We start from the raw sequence: 22132 nt of genomic DNA, 5'->3' as shown, positions 1-22132 counted from the left end.
CAAGTGGTACAATGCCAGCCTTGAGTGAAAAAGCCAAGTTGGAGCTCAAGGCCCTCAGTTCAAACTCCAGTACAGCATTAAAAAAAAAGCCAACATCATGTCTATCTCAGGCTGGGTGAATGTCATGATTGTGCTCTCCAGAGCAAGCATATTCTGCTTCATTCAGGTAAAGTATTTATTATATTATATTAAATAAAGTATAATTTTTGATGTATAAGTCAAATCAAAAAACTTAACAATTGAAGGGGGAGGATTTCACTTGACTATGTCTGAACTGATAAGCTAAAGCACTCAAAAGGAGCCTTTAACATCTCTATTCTGGACCAATGTAATCAGAACAGCCACAGAAGCTTTGTCTCTCATGCTTTGTTAGAAACAAAATCATTTTTCAGAGTAGAGTACAATGATTCTATTATCAAAAAACAACAAAAATGTATACTCATGAAGAAAGTAAATGACATTATCAGTGAAATTTGGGGGGTCACCTATAAATAAAATTTCACTATTTGGGCACCAATGACTCCTACCTATAATACTAGCTACTCAGGTGGCTTAGATCTGATTACATGCCTGTAATCCTAGCTACCCAGGATTATTACAGTTCGAAGTCTACCCAGGCAGACAAATCAGAGAGAGTCATCTCCAATTAATCAACAAAATACTAGAAGTAGAAGAGTACCTCATGTGGTAGAACACAGTTTGAAGGGAAAAATCCAAGCAAGAGTGGACTTACCTATGTAATTTTTATATATTTAAAGGTCAAAGTTTTCAGTCCAAAAATTTTATAAAAGAATTTTGTTATAGCGGCTGGGAAGGTGGCTCAGAGGTAGAGCGCTTGCCTTGCATACATGAGGCCCTGGGTTCGATTCCTCAGCACCACATAAGTAAAAAGAAAAAAGCCGGAAGTAGTGCTGTGGCTCAAGTGGTAGAGCCCTAGCCTTGAGCTGAAGAGCTGAGGGACAGCACCCAGGCCCAGAGTTCAGGTCCCACGACCGGACCCCCCCCCCCCAAAAGAGAATTTTGTTATAATTAAAGTCTACAATAAAATAATATATTTAAGAGAGTATTATTTTATAACCAGTTTTTCAAAAGCAAGGAATCCTAGTTTTGGACCATATTACATTACTAAATAACATACACAAGCTATTACTACTTGTTTTATATAATTCTTTACAAAAACGGTTCATTTCTCAATTTCACTTCGTTACAATTTTTGTTTTTATCATGAGATCATTTCTTCAGTGAAACATGTTTTATTGATATTTTCTTCAATGTAAAAGTTTTGTATGGTTTCAGCCATATCCCACAGAGTTTAATGTGTATAGACAATAATGCGAGAGGAAAAAGATGAATGTCCAACTCTCAAGCATTAATTTGACCAACTGTGCTAATAATTCATATTTAGAGGCACATAAAATATGAAATTTCAAGAGAAAAGCTGTTTTATTGAATGTCTTCAGTGAAACCTCTAGATGGCAGTATCTTTGCTTCTTTGTGTATCAAGACAAATGGCTCTTGAAGAAAACGCTTAATGTTATTTAAAAAGCTTTTACAGTTCTAAGAAAGAAAAGTATGTAGGAGGGTGGGAGATGTGGCTCAGTGGCAGAGTAACTAACAAGTAAGCCTGAAGCCCTGAGCTCAGTATTTTAACTTGTTTGGGTTGTAGTCCCTTAATATCCTTCTTAAAAATCCTTTGGGAAACTGATGTGGAAAAGGAATGTTTATTCTTTGGACAATTCAAACCTCCAAGTTGTTAGACCTTTAGATAAAGAATTCTTACAGAAAGCAATGGGTGCACATTGCTCTTGAACCTGTCTGCATTTCTTTCCACAATTTTATGTTTCCTTTCTCACCTAATTTCACCATCTTCTAAACTTTTTCCTCTTTGTGAATTAGAAACCCCAGCTAGTAGTCACAAGAAAACTGATAACACTTCAGCCCTTGTGATGGAGATTCCCTATCTCAGAAAATGATACCCATTACCTACCAAAACAGTATCTTAGCTAGCCTTGAACCATGTTTGCTGAATGGCTGGAATTTTAGGCATGAAATATCATGCTTGATATGGTTTTGTTCATTTGTTAATTTTGTTTCTTTTTTATTGTTTATAGGGTTCCTTTATTTTTTTAATATCAGTGATAGCGCCTCTTTATCAGCATCTATTAGTAATGCACTTAGTGAAATTGTCACATAATTCCAAAAATGTATGCACTTTACTTCAAACATTTTTTACTCCTATTTTATCCCCTTACACTCCTTACTTCAATCTGCTTTTCAAGTTGAAACTATTGAAATATTATAATAAAAACATTTTTTCTTGATAAATAATAATGCTTAAAAAGTAAAGATACAATATTATTCCCATGCAAATATAAAATTATTGCATGTAACAGATATTTTCAACTCATTGATTAACAAGGAAATTCGCTTGAGGGAAAATTTCAAGAACACACAATCAAAAGAAAGGGGCTAAAAGTTGCCAAAGTAGTTAAAATGTCCTATAAGACAAGACAATGTAATGTTTTAGTAAGCTTTTATCCTAAGAACCCAATTTGGTCTATCACTATATATAAGCATTACTTGCAATACTATTAATTTTGTGCAAGCTAATTTCTACCCATATTGAAATGTTAAAAAAAGCCTCCTAGATTGAAAATTAGGTCAAAGTAAGAAATCATTTTATATTATCAAACGATCTCCAGAAAGTATGACAATAATCTCTTTTGCTACTTTTCAAATGATAGATATTTTTCTTTACATTGCCCTTTAAGAAAAATAATTATATTGGCCAGTTGAGCAGTAATGTATAAAAGAGCCTTCTTGCATGTACTGCAATATTGGGAGAAACCACAAGAAGGCACTGCACATTGCATTTCTTGTTAAAATAGTGAGTTGGATGGACATTTAAATTGTTGAGAGACATTGTGTTGTTACTGAATTTGAGCACTAATCAAGCAAACTGTGGCTCTCCTTACCTCTAAAGTTGATTCTTTTCGAAGAAAATGGAATTATCTCCAAAGCTAAAAAAAAAAACCTGAAAACAAAACAAAACAGGAATAACTTCTTGTTGAGCTATGTCTGGTGTGATGGCTCCACTCCCTATCCACAGACTGGGGGTTAGAGGGTTATCTCAGTGGTTGCTTAGCAGGTGCAAGGCCCTGAATTCCAGCCCAGGACCACAAAAAGTAAATAAATGCATACATGAGCAAGGGAAGGGAGGGGGGAGGGAGAACACCTGATGAGCTAAGAAAGGTCAAGCCCACAAACAAATATGAAATTACCATGCAGATAAGCAAAATAAGTAAAGCTGACTGGATGAAATATGTCACCCAAGACTGGAACCATTACAAGTATGGTAAATTGGGAAGCCTTGTGTTTTTGGTTAAAAATAGATCACTAGTCAGGTCCAGACAGATGATATATGAAAATACGGTTTCAAATTGCCAGATTTTCAGGTCTTGTTTGTTACTTTTTTGGGGGGGTTGTTTGTTTAGTTTTTTTTTTCTCTCAGTTCTGGAAACCCAACCCATAACCTCTCACATGCTAGCCAAGTGCTCTACCGCTGAGCTATATCCCCAGTCCCACATTTTCAGATATTTGCAAGATAAGTAAAACACAAAAATGAATGTGTTCTCTTGATTTTTAAAGATGCTGTTTACATGGTGAAAACTAAACTTAAGAAAAGAAAAAAAACAAAATTATGCAGCATTCATTTTCTTTAAGAATTTCCTTGAGAATTTTCTAAAAGCCCTTTTCCATTTTGAAGTCCATGGAAGAGGCAGATTCTGAGAAATGAGTGTGATTAGAGAAGCAGTGGGAAAGTTGAGCAGTTGTGATGAGCAGGAAAACAATAAGACTATAGGTCCCAAATCCACCAGACACCTGGGAAATCAGTATGAAAACATACTATGTGTTGACTAGACTAATTGGAACCATGGGGAATTTGCAGTTTTCACAGACTAGAAGAAAAAGTTTTTTTTTTTTTTTTTTTAATGTAAGATGAGTGTGCCCAGGTACTAGTGGACCATGCTGTTACTCCTAATTGCCAGGTTGAAATGAGGAGGACCCCTGTTTCCTGCTTCATAACCAGTAACTGTGCAGAGAGGCACTTTTCAACTCAAGTCAAATGGAAGTCCAAGATCCGGAGGACTGTGGTTACAAAACAGTCTGAGCTGGAACGTTTGAAAAATTCCATCTTCTGGTAAGAAGCTGGTGGTATACCTATGATCCGAGAAATGATAGGAAGCCTTAAAGTAGGTGAATAGCAGCTTGGACACAAACCTGGACATAAAGCCTACTTTACTCCCTAAGGATCTCACAGATCTGCAGGTGATGGGAAGCGCATGTTGAGTCATAGAAATATACATCAAAGACTCCGTTTTTCTGGCTGCCTTTTGGTCTACTTCACCTGAACTGAACCAATCAGATTCTCTTTTCCTCAGGACTTCTGAACTTGGATATTGAGCCAAAAGCATTGCTAAGTACGTGAACTGAGAGTTCAGGGCAAGATTTGATCAAGGAGGGCAAAGCAAAGCACTAATAAATTACAATAATACAAAGATAACAAAAGTAAGCCCAGAAAAGGAAGTGAGAGGGAAAGAGAGGAAGAGGAGATAGGAGAGGAGAGGGAAAGGGGATAGGAGGGGAGGAGAAAGGAGGGAAGGGGAAGGGAGTGTAGGGGAAGGAAGGAGAGAAGAGAGAGAGTGAGCATGCAAGGTTAGGCTTTTAACATTCTTTTTCATTATCTGGCTGACCTAAATATATTTTATTTCTCCAAATACTTTTTTGAAATGGCCAGTTTTGTCCTTTCAATAAAGCTCAAACTTATTGATGCTTAGGTGTGCATCATTGAGTATTTATACATAATTTAAAACCCCTGTCCCCTAGTCTCATCATCACCATGAGCAGGAAGCTTTTCCTTGGCAGATTGGTGATGTCTCATTTGTGTGACCTGAGAACACACTGTGGTCTCCATGGTGATTCTTACAGATGTTTCTCAAGTGATCTTATCGTTATGACTCTGAAGGTTAAATTAAAGCATTGCTAAAATAAAATTAACTAGGACCTCAGGGCCAAGTGGAGTTTTCCTTGGCATTTCCCAGGTAACTCTCTCTACATGATATAATGTAAAAACAACAAATTCTTGGTGAGTTCAAGGGCTTCAGTGAAGCTTTCAGTTTTTGCAACTCATCCTTAAGAAACAGTAGCATTTTAGTAAATGGAATAAAAATTATTCCATTTTTGTTGTCTATTTAATGGTCAAATATTTTCTAAAGCTTTAAATAAACTGAACAGTTCCATGGAGTCAAAGCATCTTAATATACATGTATTTCCTCTTGATTCTTGAATCAATGATTCAATTATTCTTCTTTCCTTTCTCCATTATATCCCATTTTCCCAGATTGCCAAAATCTCTTGCTAATGAAGAACACACTCTCAATTATTTTTATCTTTAGATTCATTTGTTTGTTCCCACATTTGTTAGTATATATCTTGCAAAGGTTAAATAAAAATTGATATGCATTGTTGAAGATGTATATATGTGTAAAATGTAGCTTTAAAAACACATTTTCCAATTATACAGAAGGTAGCTTGATTATTATATCTAACAAGTATATTCTCATGCTTTGCTATGAATTTAAACTTCATACTTACTCGCTATCAATTTATGGTACAGGCATCAGAAAAAGCAGGCTCCTCAGCCTTTCTTCCTTTCAGGACAAGGTTTTGTCCATTTGGCAAAGGCACCGCAATGAGAAGAGATTTGCTTGAACCATATCACAAGGGTGAGGACATTAGTGAGAGAAGAGCCAGAGCACCAGAGTGCTAGGCTTGGATTGCTGTGACAAGTGGGAAGACCAAGGGAGTTGTGCTGTAGAATGAATATTTGTTTCCCAAATTCTTATGGTGAACCATAACCCCAGTGTGATGCTTTGGAGAGATGGATCCTTTGGAATTGAGTAGTCCTAAAGGGTTAGCCCTGATGGATGGAACTAATTCCATCATGTAGAAGAACCAAGAACTCTCTCTGTCCTTTTGTCATCTGAAGCCCTGGTGAGAAGACAGCAGTTTATGAATCAGGAAGTAGGCTTGCCTAGATCACGAACCTCCTGGCCAAATAGTTTCGTGGTGATTAATTTCTTTTTTCCCTTCAGTGCACTGGGGTTTGAATTCAGTACCTTACTCTTAGTAGGCATGTGCTCTAACACAACCTTTACCTCTTTGGCTTTAGTTATTTGGAAGGGTAGAAGCTCACATTTTTTCCTAAAGACAATCTTGGATTACTATCATTGTATCTATGCCACTTGTATAGATGGAGCAATGATGGGCAGCATTGCACAACTTAATGGGTGAGATGAGGGTCTCACTAACTTTTTGTCCAGGCTTACCTCAAACTGCAGTCCTCTAGATGGCCAACTCTCAAGTAGCTGGAATCATAGGTGTCCATTGGTGGTTTTTCTAACAGTGAGATTTAAAAAAATACAAAAATCCATTGCATTTGTATGCATTAATAATCCCACTTACAATAGTATTAAAAAACCAAATACTTAAGAATAAACTTAAGCTAAGGACCAAAAAACTCTTGAACACTAAAAGCTATAAAACATTGATGAAAGGAATTTAAGAAGGCCAGGTGGAATGCATATCTATAGTCCCATCACTTTGGAGACTATGGCAGGAGAATGGAGAGTTTGAAGCCAGTCTGGGCTACACAGTGAGTTCCAAGGCCTCAAGGCCCTAAAAAGTAAAAGCAAAAATCAACAACAGAAAAAAGAAAGGAATTGAAGAAGAGACAAATGAAAAGATGTTCTCTGTTGATTGATTATAAAGCTTCAATATAGTAAAAAATAAGCATACTATCCAAAGTGACCCAAAGATTCAATACAATCCCTACCAAAATTTCAATGGAATTTTTTTTCACTGAAATAAGAGAACACAATCGAAAACTTGGTATGGATCCACAAAGGAGCCCAAATAGCTAAAGGAATCTTGAGCAAGAAGCATAATGCTTTCTGATTTCAAATTACACTTTAAAACAACAGTAAACAAACAATATGGCATGCCATCAAACAAATACAAAGAATAAGAAGCTCAGAAAGTGAAAAAAAGCAGGGGCTGGGAAGATGGCTCAGTGGTAGAGTGCTTGCCTTGCATGCCTGAGTCCCTGGGTTCGATTCCTCAGCACCACATAAGCAAAAAGAAAAAAGCTGGAGTGGCGCTGTGGCTCAAGTGGTAGAGTGCTAGCCTTGAGCTGAAGAGCTGAGGGACAGTGCCCAGGCCCAGAGTTCAGGCCCCACGTATGGATCCCCCAAAAAATAAATAAATAAAAAGAAAGTGAGAAAAAGCATATGTGGCCAATTAATGTTTGAGACAGTTGTCAATAATTCACAATGGGGAAAGAAGAGTGTCTTTAAAAACTGATATTGAAGAAACTGGATATCCATATGCAAAAATTAAAACCAACTGAACAAACAAGCAAACAAAATAATGAAACAAGGATCTTTGTCTAGGCTCTTAAAGTTACAGACCTCCTTAGAAGCTGTTTTGATTGATTTGTGTATATCATAGATACTTGTAGTTTCAAAAATTCCTACATGATTTAAAGTTACAATTATTGCTTCGGTAACTATAACAAAATGAACCTTAGTGTCTGTTTATTCATATTTATATCACCTAAATAAATCTGGATTAGTTTAAAAATTGGAAAAGATTTCTGACATAGATGTGACACTTCCTGTCACACTCACAATTTCCTGGGATTACCTGAGAAAGACTGGCAGTCACTTCACAGCTGCACACATCAGTGAAGTGATGAGTTGCTTCATAGAGCTTTAAGATCTATAAGCTTGTAATTAGAGCATATTCCAGGATAAAGAGTAGCAGAAATTTATTTAATATCAGAGAATGGACTATCAGGCAATTCTGGGAAAACTAAAAGTTCAATTACATAGGTACCTTGGGAAATAAAGCATTCTGGGCAGTTTTCTGCAGTTTTGATCCTTCCTTTAATCTCTTGCTTTACCCAACTGAGATGCAAATTGTTCTAAATTGCCTATAAACATCTTGTTTTCTTAAACAGCTTATTGGATGTAGTTTATTCTTTTTTTCTTTTCCCAGTACTAGGATTGAACGTAGGCCCTTCACCCAGGCCTTGTGCGTGGCAGGCAAGCTTTCTACTACTTGATCTATTTCTTCAGGTTTTTGGTTTTTGCTTTTGAGACTGTCCTGCTGCTACCTTTGCCTGGGTTGGAGTTGAACTAACAATTCTTCTCTTCCGTATACCAAATAGCTGGGATAACAGGTATGCAATAGCATACCAGACTAGTTTAATCATTACTTGACTACAAAATATTTATCACTATTAACTCTTTACCAGTCAAAAAACAGGAGTTGGAAATGATGAGATAAAGTAGTGTCATCCAAGAACAACAGGTCAGCACATCACTCTAACTTTTAAGTCCAGCAACTTTTTTATCCCAGTACTGGTGCTTGAACCCAGAGTCTTGGGCTCTCTCATGAGGACCTTCCTTGCTCACAGATGGCACTCTACCACCTTAGCCACAACCCCAATTCTGATCCACTTAGGCTCTTCTCTTTCCCTTTTATGATGGAAATACGCACATATGTCTTGGAAATAAATTAACTGCTTTTGATTTTATAGGGACTTAAAAGTTTGCCTTGAGTCTTAAAAGAGACTGTAAACTAAGATTTCGGAACAGTGTTTTAACTGTTAAAAGGCCACGAGGACTTTTGGAGATAAGACTGAATGCATCTTAATATTATGATATAGACATGAGACTCTGGGGGACCAAAGGTAGAATATTATGGTTTAATGAGGTATGTTTGGGTGTCAAGGTGACAAGGGGTGAGTTTATAACGCTTAATTATTATTAACTTGGTTGGATTAAGGAACATTTACAAGATTAGTAAAGCACACCTTTGTCTATCTCTGTGAAGGTGTTTCTAGAGTATGAGTGGGGCAGATGTTCCTGAATGTAGGTGACACTATCCCATAGGCTCGCAGTAGTGGGTGGCAGAGATAAATAAAGGAGGGAGAAAACCCAGAATTCAGGCATTCTCCTCTTTGACTTCCTGGCCACCATGTTGTAAGTTTCTTTGCTCTGCTTTGCCCTTCCTGTCATGATGAACTGAAGCCTCTGAAACTGTAAACTAAAATTTAAGTATTTTCTTCCTTAACTTTTTTTTTTGTTGTTGGTTTTTGTTTTCTTGGCCAAATATCTTGTCAGACCAATGCCAATGTCTGACTAAAACACTCCAATGACTGGATGTGCCAAATTATACACTTCAGAATTGTCCTCAAGCTGGCTAGAACAATTATTTGTTGCAGCATGAAGTGTAACATCCACTTAGTTATGTTGGGGAAGCCTAATAGGCAGATTGGTGCCCAAGTGCACATCTGGACAAGACGCAAGACCCTATCTTAAAAATAACCAGTAGTGGGCTGGGAAGGTGGCTCAGTGGTAGGGCGCTTGCCTTGCATGCCTGGGGCCCTGGGTTTGATTCCTCAGCATCACATAAGCAAAAAGAAAAAAAGAGCCGGAAGTGGCACTGTGGCTCAAGTGGTAGAGAGCTAGCCTTGAGCTGAAGAACTGAGGGTCAGCGCCCAGGCCCAAAGTTCAGGCCCCACGACCAGACCCAAAAAAACAAAAAACAAAAATAACCAGTAGCTTACAGAGCTGGAGATGTGGCTCAGTAATAAGGGCACCTGACTAGTAAGAATTGAGGCTCACAGTTCAAACCTTGCAATTGCCAAATGAAAGGAATATTTTATTTAATCTCTAACATTGTTTTATGGCATTCTGCTTTTTGTTTCCATAGAAATCAGATTTTTTCTATACTAAGGGAAAAATGTTTTGAATTTTCTTTAATAATTATAGTTCTAGTTCACAAATTTAGGTCTTTAATCTACTTAAATTTTATTTTTATGATGGTATGAGCTTTCCCCTCACATCAATAACTATAGTATTTATTGAATTGTCTATCTTTTGCCCACTAATATAAAATGCCTATGTATTAAGCACTAAAGGCTTAAATAGGTATTTTCTTTATTATCTTTCCCAGATTTGCTATATTTATCACATGCTTTTCAAAAATGCATTTCATATAGACTATATCCTTCTGAGAAAGTTTGAATGGATTTAATGTTATAAAAAGTACCAACTGCAGATTGAAATCAATGTCTATTTTAATATTTATTACACAGATGTTTACTTACACATATTTGACAACCATAAGGGGGAAGCTTGTGCATGTCACATTCATATCACTATCCATATATGAACAAGTACACGTAATCATTTACCCAACTATATCAGAACATACACAATTTTTCAATTAAACAGACAGCAAATAAGAACAAGCATTAGACAATTAGTAACAACACAAGTAAGAATTATTTTTAAATGTACTACATTTTGATGACTTCAAGTTACTTATGTATTTATAGTTTCAAAAATCATAAATTACAAGGGTCACTGTCAGGGTGAAAATATATGTTTTAAAGTTTTTTTAAATATGATATTATGTGTTAGCATTATTTGATTTGTACTTGGCACATGTGGTATCTTAGAAAATAAAAATACACTTTGCCAATTTTGTGTATTGTGCAGTTATAAGAGAAAAAAGCACTGTGTTCAGTCATCAGGTCTGTCCCTAGGCCATGTTGTGTGAGGCAGGGTAATTACTTCTTGTTCCTAGAACCAGGACTGAATTTTAAAAATGCATACTTAAAACATATAGCATGGGTACTTAATGAATGATAACCTTTCCCAATGTGTTCCTATTTTATTCACATGGTAGCAATAACAAAATATCATAGTCTTATTATGTATAACAGGTGGAAAAAATGTTAATTTAACAAATAATATTAATGTATTCTGGAAGATTACATTTTTTAAAAATAAGGAGAAACCCTCAATTGGAATAACTTTTTCCTAATATTTAATGCATACTATACCCTAATTTTAAAATAAATCTTAAAACTATAGATGAAATGGTCAATGGTTAAGGACTTTTGGTTTTCTTTTGTGCTACTGATATAAAAATAATGGCTATATTTAAGGCTCATCAAGTCATTATAGTTGCCCTGAACCATCATGTTATCAGCTGAAACAGCCCTACTGCCTTGAATGAACATCCCAGATCACTCATGATATTCTATATTTGAACCAATCATAGCCCCCTTTCTAACTATGTAAAGGTTCATTTGGTGGCATCTGGCAGTTAGTCCATGTCATTAAAGATTACTCATATAAACAAATCACAAACTCATCTTTTTCAGACTAAATACATGGTGTTTGGAAGAAATAGTATTCCTGAAGATTGAATGTGTATTATTACAAGAAAAAGACTACTCTATACAGCCATGCTGGCATTTGTACTGTTGAATCTTTTTGTTTCCTACCCTGACTCCCTAACAAATCATCCTTGCAAATGTGACTCAAAACCCCTCCTCTAGGAAATTTTCCCTAACAAAACTTTACACCCCTTTCCTTATGTCCTCTATACTTAAGCATAATTTATATGAATTTCAACTTGCATATATTATCATATTGAGTGCCTTCTATTCCCAGCTATAATGTTGTCTATGACTTCCACAGTGTTTAGCACAGTGTTGTGCATGTACGTTCTGGCTGTGTATATGCATGTGTGATGTGTGTCTCTGTGTATTAAGTGAATTAATTAAAAAAAAAACTAAACCTAAAGTACCTGGCGTCTGTAAGGTAGAAAAAGTTATATAATTTGACAGAAATCAGAATTGCTCTACTTTTCTAGTAGTAAAAGATTTGGTTCCCAAATGTGCATCAGTTTGCTTTGAGATATGTCAATAATAAAAAGGCAGTAGGAAAAAAACTGGTTTAAAAACCTTTATGAAATATTTCAAAAAGCTTTGTGATAAATTATCAAGAGCACCAAACCAAAACAATTACTAAATAGTGGTTTTACTTTCCCTATGACTTTATGAATGTAGACTTGTTTAGTTCAAGACAAAGAATACCAAACAGGAAGAGGTGTTGTGAATCAGGATAGAAAGGCAATTCACTCTAGGCCAATACATAATACACATTTTGCGATTAATTTAAAAATCCCTTTGTGGTACATATATATATGTTATGTCAAGTAAAAGAATGGTTTATATCAAGATATCATAGATATCTATACTTGCTTTAATACTGTAAAACATGACACAATACTGAAGTTCCTACTTAACAAGACAAATTTTTTATATTAGCTATTAATATTAAAATAGGTTATAATAAAAAATTATTCTCAATGTGTATATTTTCAGATTTGCCTGACAGTGTCCTTTTAAGAAGTCTAACAGTTGGTAGTTAGATTATATACATTTGAATTTCACTTTCATGACTGAAAAATATTACATAATAACAAACAATAATATATAGTAGCTTTTTACTGAAGCACTCCATTTATATTTAAAGCTTTGCTATAAAACAAATTTTATTGTACTTTTCATAAGTTAATATACACAGAATAAATAAATACTATAATTACATAAAGAATAAATTAAATAAAAGCATAAAAATACAAGACCATAATCATGGGATGCTTTAGCTGTCATTCTAAATGTTGGTTTGTGCATTTCCATTTAGTTCTAATGCATTTTTCAGGCCAAGGAAACTTAATCTTTAAATGAAATTCTAAAAACTCAAGTTTAGTAAAAATTTAAGTGCCTCTTTCCTTAGATCACTTAGGAAATGAAAATTTTAAAAATGGGCATACTATGCTACATACTATATTAGTATGGCATTTTCTAGAGTCTTTATGACAGCATTGGTAAATGGTAAGCCTATTTAAGTAATTTCTTATGTAAAAGAAAACACTAATTTTTGTGTATCATTTTCAAATCTTTTTTTCTAATATGCAATAGTTATATAAAAGCAGTTCATGAAATGCTCACTATTAACCATTTAAAGCAGCACAAAACGAATTGGACTAATTTATATAATTAACAAAAATAGGTGGAGAGAATATATATATATTAGGGTGAGGTCCTAGAATTTGTTACACGTAGGGCTAGACTTGCAAGAGATCTCATGGCAAATGTAGACACTTTGTGACATATCCCAGCTTTTGAAATATAGTTAGAAGCCAATCGAAAAAGCCTTTCGGCACCAAAGGTATTGAAGTGGCCAGGAAGCACCTTCTCCACCAGACCTCTGTCCACTAATTCTATCAGACGTTCGCAAGTGCCAACATAGTCACTTATCCTGCTGTATGGGAGCCAGTCAATCAGCGATCCATCGTACACGACATCTCCACTGAAGAGAATCTTTCGGTCTTTGTCATGCAAGCAAATACTACCTCTGGAGTGACCTGGCATGTGCATGACAGTGAGCTGTCTGTCACCAAGGTTGATCACATCCCCTACAAATGGAAACATTTAACAGATAAATAAGCTGTATACATGATTTTAATTATTAAACATAAGGACACTGAATAGTTTCAAAGAAATCAGGAAGGATGATGCTCATTCACTATTACTCCATAAATAGTATTATATCTTAATGATAATTTGAAAATAAGTGGCCTGTATTTCATTCCTATTGTGTTCTAGCTTAGTATTTGCTAAAGTGAGTAATGTACAGCTCTACTTTTGCAGGTTATTATAAGCTTTTTTTTTAAGAGTTAAGGAGCTTTGTTTTCTGCAAGACTTATAAAAAACTTTTAATTTCACAATGGATATTATAGATATACATAAAGAAAATACACAATTTCTCGAACTTATTTGACTAGAAATCTTTTACTTTTCAGAACATCCACAATACTACTATCCTGTTGGCACAACTTTTTAATGTTGCACTGGTGAAGTAGACTGTGTTTTACCCTTGTTATATCACTCTGTGGGAATTAAAGCTCGAATATTTAGTTTGTATGATCAAGCTCTGGATAATGCTATTGATGTTGTGAAATAAATGATTTCTTACCCAGAAACTTCCTCTGTGAGAATCTACTAAATTGTTGCAAGCTCAGGCTACTTTTAAGTAGGGCAAAATCTCAAAGATATCAGTTATTGATAGGAGAAAATGAAGCTCTCTAGGACAGGATTTTGCTGCATTTCACAGAACTTATGTGCTAACTTGAAATAAATAATGATTTCTTAAAATATTTATATAGTTTATTTCTAGTAAAACACATCATAGGAAGAAAAATAAAGGAAACATAGCTAAAAAGTCAATGGAGGAATTCACTAAACAGAAGGAAAAATACAGGAACAAAAGAAAAAATAAAATGCAATATAACATAAAATAGCAGTTCAAAATCCAACTGTATCAATAATTACAAGAAACATGAATGAAGTTGGGCACCAGTGGCTCATGCCTGTAATCCTACCTAGTCAGGTAGTTGAGATAAGAGAATAGAGGTTTGGAGTCAGCCTCAGCAGAAAAGTCCATCAGATTTCATCTTCAATTAATCAACAAAAAAGTTAGATGGAAGGTGTGGCTCAAGTGGTAGAACACCTGCTCTGAGTGGGAACAGGTGAGTGAGAATGAAAGGCCCTGAGTTTAAGCCCTGGTATTGGAATAACAAAAGAATGGGATAAACACTCCAATCATACTCAGACAAGGATTAAAAGCACGATGTATGAGGTAACCAAGACAGGAACTTAGGTCAAAGACAAAATTAGATTGTAAAAGGTACAGCATATAAATTAATGATAAGTAAATTACAGGGGTATTACTATAAGACAAAATAATTTTTTTTTTGCATAAGAGCTATTCCTAGAGAAAAGAGATATTTCATGGGTTATAAGTCAGGCAAAAACACTTAAAAAGCATAAATGTATATACCCAAAACAGAGAATTAAAAAAAAAACTTCATGAAGAAAGAACTGACACTTGAAATAAGAATAAACAATTGAGTAATTTTCCTGAGAAATTTCAAGAACTCCTTTGTAATTTGTAAAATGTACATAGAAGGATACAGAAAATCAAAACAATTCCTATTAACCACCTTAACCTAAATGCCACATATAACATATTTAACTCCATTGTGCATGAATATCCAGAAAGACATAAAGCAAGTTTCAATAAATTTAAAAGGAAAAAAAATACAAAGTAGGAAGTGAAGTGGTTCTGTGGCTCAAGTGATAGAGCACTCACCTTGAGTGGAAGAGCTCAGGGACAGCATCCAGCCCCAGGATTCAAGTCCAACAACCAACAAAAAATAAACAAAAAAAAAATGCAAAGTATATTTATTCACTGACCATACTTAATTAAAAAATGAGAAATAACACTAAAATAATTGAGAAATAACATTAAAAAACAAGACATGAATTTTGAATAAAGAAAATTAGCAACATAAGAGTGATAAAAATAAATATGGGACTATCCATAAATGTTATTATACTTTTAGCCTATGACATCAAAAAGGAAGGTAGAGAGCACTATAGATAATACTAAAGAAAAAAATTATAAGATTTATAGAATATAACTAAAGCAGTACTTAGAAGATAGGCATCTTAAATACTTATTTGATGAAGTATTTAGTTTAACTTCTGAAGATAGTTAATGTAAAATATTAATAAAATAAAAAGAGAAAAAAACAGATTTTCTCAAGGTTATCTCAAAAGATACATACAAAACCACAAAAATCTAACACTCATTTATGAGAAGTTGCAAAAATCTGCAGGCAGAAAGGAAGGTCCTGAACTTAATATCTCTTTGAATAGCACAGACCATACAAAGTGCAGGACAGCATAATCTCATTTCCTTCTAGGATGGAACAAAACATGATGTTGCTCTTATGCCTTCCATCCACCATTACATTGAAGATCCTAACCAGTGCAATAAGAAAAAAAGGAAGTAACTCATATATATTGGGTAAGAAGAAGCAATTCTATATTTATTCATAGTGATATGTATGGAAAAGCCTAAGAATGGAAGAAAAGCTAAAGATCTAAAAAACCAAAAGTTTAATAATATCACAAGATAGATCAATACACAAAAACTACTGTACTCCTACATGCAGAAGGACTTTCAAAAATAAATTTTAGTTGGGTACTGGTGGCTCACGCCTGTAATCAGGAGGCTGAGATGTAAGGATTGCAGTTGGAAGCCTGCCTAGGCTGAAATGTCTGTGAGACTCTTATCTCTATTAAACAACTCAGAAAAAGCTGGAAGTGGTGCTGTGGCTTAAGTAGTAGAGTGCTAGCCTTGAGCAAAAGCAGCTCAGGGATATTGTGCAGGCTCTTGAGTTCAAGCTCCAGGACCAGGAAAAAAAACAAATAAACACAAAAACATTCCATTAAAATAGCATTTGCTAGACAAACACTGTGAAGAGAAATTAAAGAAGGCCTAAACTAAAGAAGACATAAAACTGAACCCATTGTTCAGTTAGAATGTAATTTAATTCAACCTTTCTATCACTGCACTGCATAGAACTCTCCAGAGAAGCTGCAACAGTCTGTGTCAATATGGCCCAATATGAGAAATATTAGTCATTGTGACTATTGCCATTTCAAATGTTGCTGTGCTATTAAGGAATTAAATTTTTAATTTTAAGTTAGCTTTTCTATTCCCTTTTTTTAAAATTTTTAATGAAAAACAATTTTTTTTTCCAGAATTACTGTTTGAACTGAGGACTTTGCATTTACTAGGCAGATGCTCTACCCCTTGAGCCATTAATCTGTTTTAGGTACATTAAATTTCATCTCTTGGCTAGTCACATATGGTTTATGGCTACTGCAGCAGCCATAAACTCAGTCCACACTCAACCAAAATCTCAACATGATTTTAAAGAAACTGAAAACCTAGCGAAAAAATTCTATAAAGACTGGTGGCATGGCTCAGTGGTAAAGTGCTTGCCTAGCATTCATAAGGTCCACGTTCAATTCTTCCACACTGCAGGAAAAAAAAAAAATGGCAAGACTTAGACTACCTAATTTCAAAAACTTGATTTGAAAGTAACAATAAATAACCTGGCTAAATCATGGATATAATCCATGTAAGAATAAAGAGTTCAGTCTCTTCCACAGTTACAAATTAGATCTACTCCACTGGTTCCATGTATGTGCTATTTTATTTTATTTTGTCAGTCATGGGGCTTCAATGAACTCTGGCCCTGGGCGCTACCCCTCAGGTCTTCAGCTCAAGGCTAGCATCCTACCACTTGTGCCATAGCACCACTTCCGGCTTGTTTATGTGGCACTGAGGAATCAAACCGAGGGCCTCATGTACGCGAGGCAAGCACTCTACCACTGAGCCAACTTCCCAGCCCTGTTTTATTTTAAATTTGTATGCTACCTGTTGATTTACACTATCAAGCTGGAGGTTCAGCTCTCTACTCTTCAAAATTCCCAGATACCATTACTACGTGTGTGTATGTTTTTCATATTCTTACCATTCACTCACTCCAAAGAATCAGAATTCAATGACTTCACCCTGTAGTCCCAATGTTTTGGGTATTGTTACTGTGAAGTGCATTCATCATATCATCCAATACTCTAAATTTCCTTTGCATTAGATTTCCTGTTAACTGTATTTGATGTCTTCTCTCTTGGTTTATTCCCTTATTTTGAAGGAGTATCTCTATGGCTTCCCTTTAACAGCATGCGCAAAAGAATTTTTTTTTTTTGGGGGGGGAGCAAAGTTGACTGGTAGTAGGATGGACACACAGATCTACTTGGGGGAAATCATTTGCATGTAGAGTTGAATGCAAAACTTCTTTTCTAGCTCCATTATGATCTGAACACATGATGGTTTGGGTTAAATTTCTTGAAATTGTAGAACTTACTTTGATCAGAATGCTTTGAACATTTACAAGCCTGGATGTGTTTTCGTCCATGGCAATGGGAACTCTGTTGGCCTTTTCAGAAATGCATATCTTGAACTGTGAGATATATTCTTGGTTTGCCTCTAACTTTATTTCTTCTCCTTCATTTTATTACTGTATTATCTCTTCTTCTATTATGTTAATGTTAGATTTTCCAAACTTTTTAAATCAAATACTCTGCTCTCTTGTAAGCTTTCAAATTAATGTTCCATAACTTCTACTAATTTCTGGTATTTTAAATTCCAAGTGCACTTTTTTGTGGATACTGTTCTGCTACTTATTTATAAAGCATTCTCATTCTCTTTTGGATATCTAGAATATGATAGCTTGTCTTTTTTATAATGTTATTGATGAAAGTCTCTACTTTAAGTTGATCATCTCAAGATGTTCTCATGTTAAGAGGCTTCTGTCAGGTTCTGCAAAGTGCTTGGTTGCCTATTTGAATAGGGGAGTACAAATCCTGCTTGAAGCACACATATGGTACCTAGCAAACTAAACTTGATAGTAGTGACCCAGCCAGGGATAACTTAGGAATGTCTCTGCCAGGGCATCTCAGTCTTTCCTTGAGGGTTCAGATTTCCGGTAAGATTTTTCTAATTTCCGTCCCTGGTGGTAGAGGTCTAGCAATCTTACTTCTAAGCATTTAATAGGAAATATACACTGTTTGATCCTGTTTGATACTGAACCACAATAGTGCCCATCAGACCTCAATCAAGAAACTACTCTATTTTACTTCTCTGGAGAGCAAGCTAACTGGATTGGGGAGGGGCATTCATTTAAGGAGAAAGGTTTTACATTTTTAAGAGCTTCAGCCTTTTAAATGCTTCGAAACATTTGTCCTTAATTTAGTGTTCTCCTGGTTCTAACTGAGGTACTGGCTAATGATCATCCTTGGGCCTTTTCTGTCTTTTTCAAAGCTAACTGTTGATTGTATCTTGCTGGCTAGTATACAACAGCTAACTCAAGTCACCATATCTACTTTCTAGCATCTGAAATTGTTCCCTAAGTCAGTACAGATTTATACTGAAAGCAAACGGATTATATAACAGATCAGATACTCTTACTTGTAGTCTTAGTAGGCCTTTAGGAGGGAGCCAGATTTTGTGTTTGTTCAATTTACTATGGATTCAATCTTTCTGGAATCTCTGTATTTTGTTTTTCACTTCCTCAGGTGACCTGTCCATCTGAAGCCACTCCTCTAAGACAATATATCCTTGGCTCTGATCAAATTGTTTAAAGATGTACAAAGGAGACAGCAATGTCAGAAGTGGAATCACTTGAATCCAGTGAAAGATAGGCAACGTGACAGACTCACATCTAGGAGATATGGGATATAACGAAGGTCCATTGGTCTCTTCTTACAGGAAAATTCTATTTCACTGTTAATAAGGCAAGTTCTTTATCCATCAAAGATAAGCATGTACACTTATCATATTAATAATTTATCATACATTGCATGATATGCTTTTGAGATGAAGATCCACTGCACAGATTTCTGCTTCTTCATAACAGGTAATCATCAATTCACTAAATGAAATGTAATACATGATTTCAGCCTCCTTATGTTCTCAAACCAAAGCAATGAAGACATTATGCTGTTTGAGTATGTGCTGTACATATGCATTTTCAATATAAATATTTTATGTATCCTTCTAGGCATCTGGATTATACCTATGCTAATAGCAAGTTGGCAGGCCACATCATTCAGAAAAGACAGGAAATTAATATTCCTAAGAAGTGAGGAAATTAGCTACTACTTGAGAGGACAAGATATCCACTTTCTAATGAGAAACAACTTGTAATAACACAGCACTATCACATTCTAAGTGTTCGGTAAATATTGAGCTTTCTTTTCTCACCTTCAAAGTCATAAAGACTGCACAAGGAGCTGGTAAGCTCTTTCCAAATCCCAAAATGCTAGGCTTCTATTATCAACTGTGATTAAGAAAATGTGGGCTCTAGGCCCAGTTCCTTCTCAAATGATCTGTGTGACCTCAGGCATGAGATTACTACCTCTACATCTCTAAGTCAGTAATCCATACCATTCTTTTACTCTTCTTTTCCCATTGCTACCACAGAAGTAAATGAGTATAAAAATGTTTATCTTCCCAACACTTGAAATACATTTTAACGTTACTACAAATCTTTTTGACCCAACTGCTATAATGTAATAAGGTGAATACCCATCAACTGCTTGGTTATCGTCTACAAGTAAATAAAACAATTTTGTAGCTTTAGATTTTAAACTTTAGTGATGATGCTTCTTGGCTGGGTGGTGAGGCATAGAATTTTACAATTTCTTAATACCACAAAAGATCAAGATAATTTAATGTGTATGAGAAACTGAGTTTTGTAAATTATCTCATTATTTTCATGTTGTTCAGTCTGTGTTTCATTGTACCCCAGCAATTTGATGCACTGCATTATAGAAAGGTGTTTCTATTCACTAAACTAGCAAATAAACTGATCATGACAGAAAGAAGAGCTTTTACATTCTCATAATTATTAAAAAACATATATTTCTCAGGTAGAATTCATGTATGTTCTGCATGGTTTGATCTATGACTCCTTGGTTCAACTCCTAGATTATATCATCATCTTGCTTACTGGGCTAATTAATTCAATTTAATCTCCTGCATGGAGAGAGAGGGGCCTGGGGCCTACCCAGTTTGGCTTTTTTCTCTGCGAATTTCTCTCTTGAACTGCATCCTTGTCTTTTAGCTAGTTGCAGAGTCAAGGAAGACTAAGCTTCACCTTTACTGGAAACAGCCTTATTAATCTCTCAGTTTTGCTTTCACCCAGACCCACTATCTGTCATAATGTAAACCAGACATGTTCTGCCTTTATGTTCACTAAAGCTTTACCTCTTGTGAGGTGGTATGGAGAAATCAATCTAAAAGATGAGGATGAGTGAGGGGCTGGAACCACAGCTCTGACGATTTTCTAAGCCTACAGGTGGGAATGGATCACAGTGGGTGGTGACTGAGCAGATGGAATCAGTAGTTCTCAAAAGCATAGAGTATGACATGCACTCTTAGCAAGGCGACACTTCTTTAAACACACACACACACACACACAGAGAAAAGAGAGAGAGAGAGAGAGAGAGAGAGAGAGAGAGAGAGAGAGAGAGAGAGAAGAAATAACAACAACAACAAAAGGCCGACCTGCTACCAAAGCGTTTTGAATGTCAGACTGGTGCTTGGGAAAAAGAATGGAACAACCCTTAATCACAAGTCTCAGCAGTGTCACCACTGTAAGGAGACACGAGAAACCCGATTAGGGGGTGGTGCTGGCTCTCATTCGCCGTCGCGGCACCGCACCAGGGCTGATGTCTTAGCAGAGGAGGCTGGAGATGGCCTCGGTGCTGCTGGAGACAGAAATGGTGCTTTTGCACTGTGTCTCATCAGACGATCGTGCCGCCCTCGCGGCCAGCCCTCTCTCCTCCCGCCCGCGGGGGTCCCCCGCTTACCATCCTGCAGGACCAGGGTGGGCTGCACCGCCTGCACCCGGAACTGCCTGGCCCTCCAGCCGGGGCTGGGCGCCCGCACCACCTCGCTGTCGGAGAGCCAGGTCACCGTCTCAAAGTTGTCCCCGCGGGCCAGGGCCTCGGCCTCGGCGTGGTGCACGGCCACCTGGTCGAACTGGTAGAGGCCGCCCGAGTGGTCGAAGTGCACGTGGGTGGCCACGGCCAGCAGCGGCCGGCGGGCCGCGTCCTCCTCCTTGGCCCCGCAGTCCTGCAACAGGCCTGAGGAGTACAGGTATTCCGGGAGGCTGCGCAGCCCCAGGCCCGTGTCGATCACCACGTCCTGCTCGGAGCCGCGCACCAGCCAGATGTTGGCGCGGTTGCCCGACTCGTAGAAGCGTTCTTGGATCCAGAAGATGCCGTCGCCCAGCGACTTGTGGGCGTACCACTCGAGCGCCGACATGCTGGGCAGGGGTGCGGCCGGCCGGCGGGGCGCGCGGGCAGGGTGGGGTGTGGACTGCGTGCTGCCCGCAGGCCGTCCGGACGCGGGGCGTTGCGGCGGTGCGGAGCCGTCTGCCCGCAGCCGGGGAGGTGGCGCCGAGCGCGGGGAGGGGAGGGGGGCGGTGCGGGGACGCGGGCGGCGGCGCGGGAGGGAGCGGGAAGGAGGACGCGCGCCGACGCGGCCCCCGCTCCCGCCGGGTCCGCAGAGGGCAGAGGCTGCGCCGCCCGCACCCGGACGCAGCAGCCAACCCCCGCAGCCTCGGCAGCGCGGGAAGCGTTAACGCGGAGGGCACTGCAGCGATCTGCAGACGCGGGAAGAAGGGACACTGGGACCACGGACTGCGGAGCCAGCGA

At 37.2% G+C, this 22132-nt stretch overlaps 2 protein-coding genes across 2 annotated transcripts in view; one reads left to right on the top strand and one right to left on the bottom strand.

The window, feature by feature from the left end:
* Positions 1 to 10189: 10189 nt before the first annotated feature.
* Mblac2 (metallo-beta-lactamase domain containing 2) lies at positions 10190 to 21942 on the bottom strand. Its single transcript, XM_070031107.1, has 2 exons — positions 21284 to 21942; positions 10190 to 13407 (listed from the first exon to the last, which is right to left on the bottom strand). Exons 1-2 carry the CDS (start codon positions 21738 to 21740, stop codon positions 13022 to 13024), a joined length of 843 nt encoding a protein of 280 aa, XP_069887208.1. The 5' UTR covers positions 21741 to 21942; the 3' UTR covers positions 10190 to 13021.
* Polr3g (RNA polymerase III subunit G) overlaps positions 21469 to 22132 on the top strand; it is a 24202-nt gene continuing 23538 nt past the window's right edge. The window contains exon 1 of the mRNA XM_070031110.1: positions 21469 to 21572. The gene's annotated coding sequence lies outside the window, so the exon portion shown is untranslated. The remainder of the gene's footprint in view (positions 21573 to 22132) is intronic.

Source organism: Dipodomys merriami, unplaced genomic scaffold (genome assembly GCF_024711535.1).
Source record: "Dipodomys merriami isolate MVZ:Mamm:240054 unplaced genomic scaffold, mDipMer1.0.p SCAF_20, whole genome shotgun sequence".
NCBI lineage: Eukaryota > Metazoa > Chordata > Mammalia > Rodentia > Heteromyidae > Dipodomys > Dipodomys merriami.
The sequence above is the reverse complement of the archived record's forward strand: the minus strand, read 5'-3'. Positions and strand labels throughout refer to the sequence as shown.

Excerpts from the sequence above, each read along its gene's own strand:
- Mblac2 (XM_070031107.1), bottom strand. The coding sequence starts at position 21,740 with ATGTCGGCGCTCGAGTGGTACGCCCACAAGTCGCTGGGCGACGGCATC. Across the intron at positions 13,408-21,283 it reads CACCCTGGTCCTGCAGGATG|GGGATGTGATCAACCTTGGT; the intron begins GTAAGCGGGGGA and ends TTCCATTTGTAG.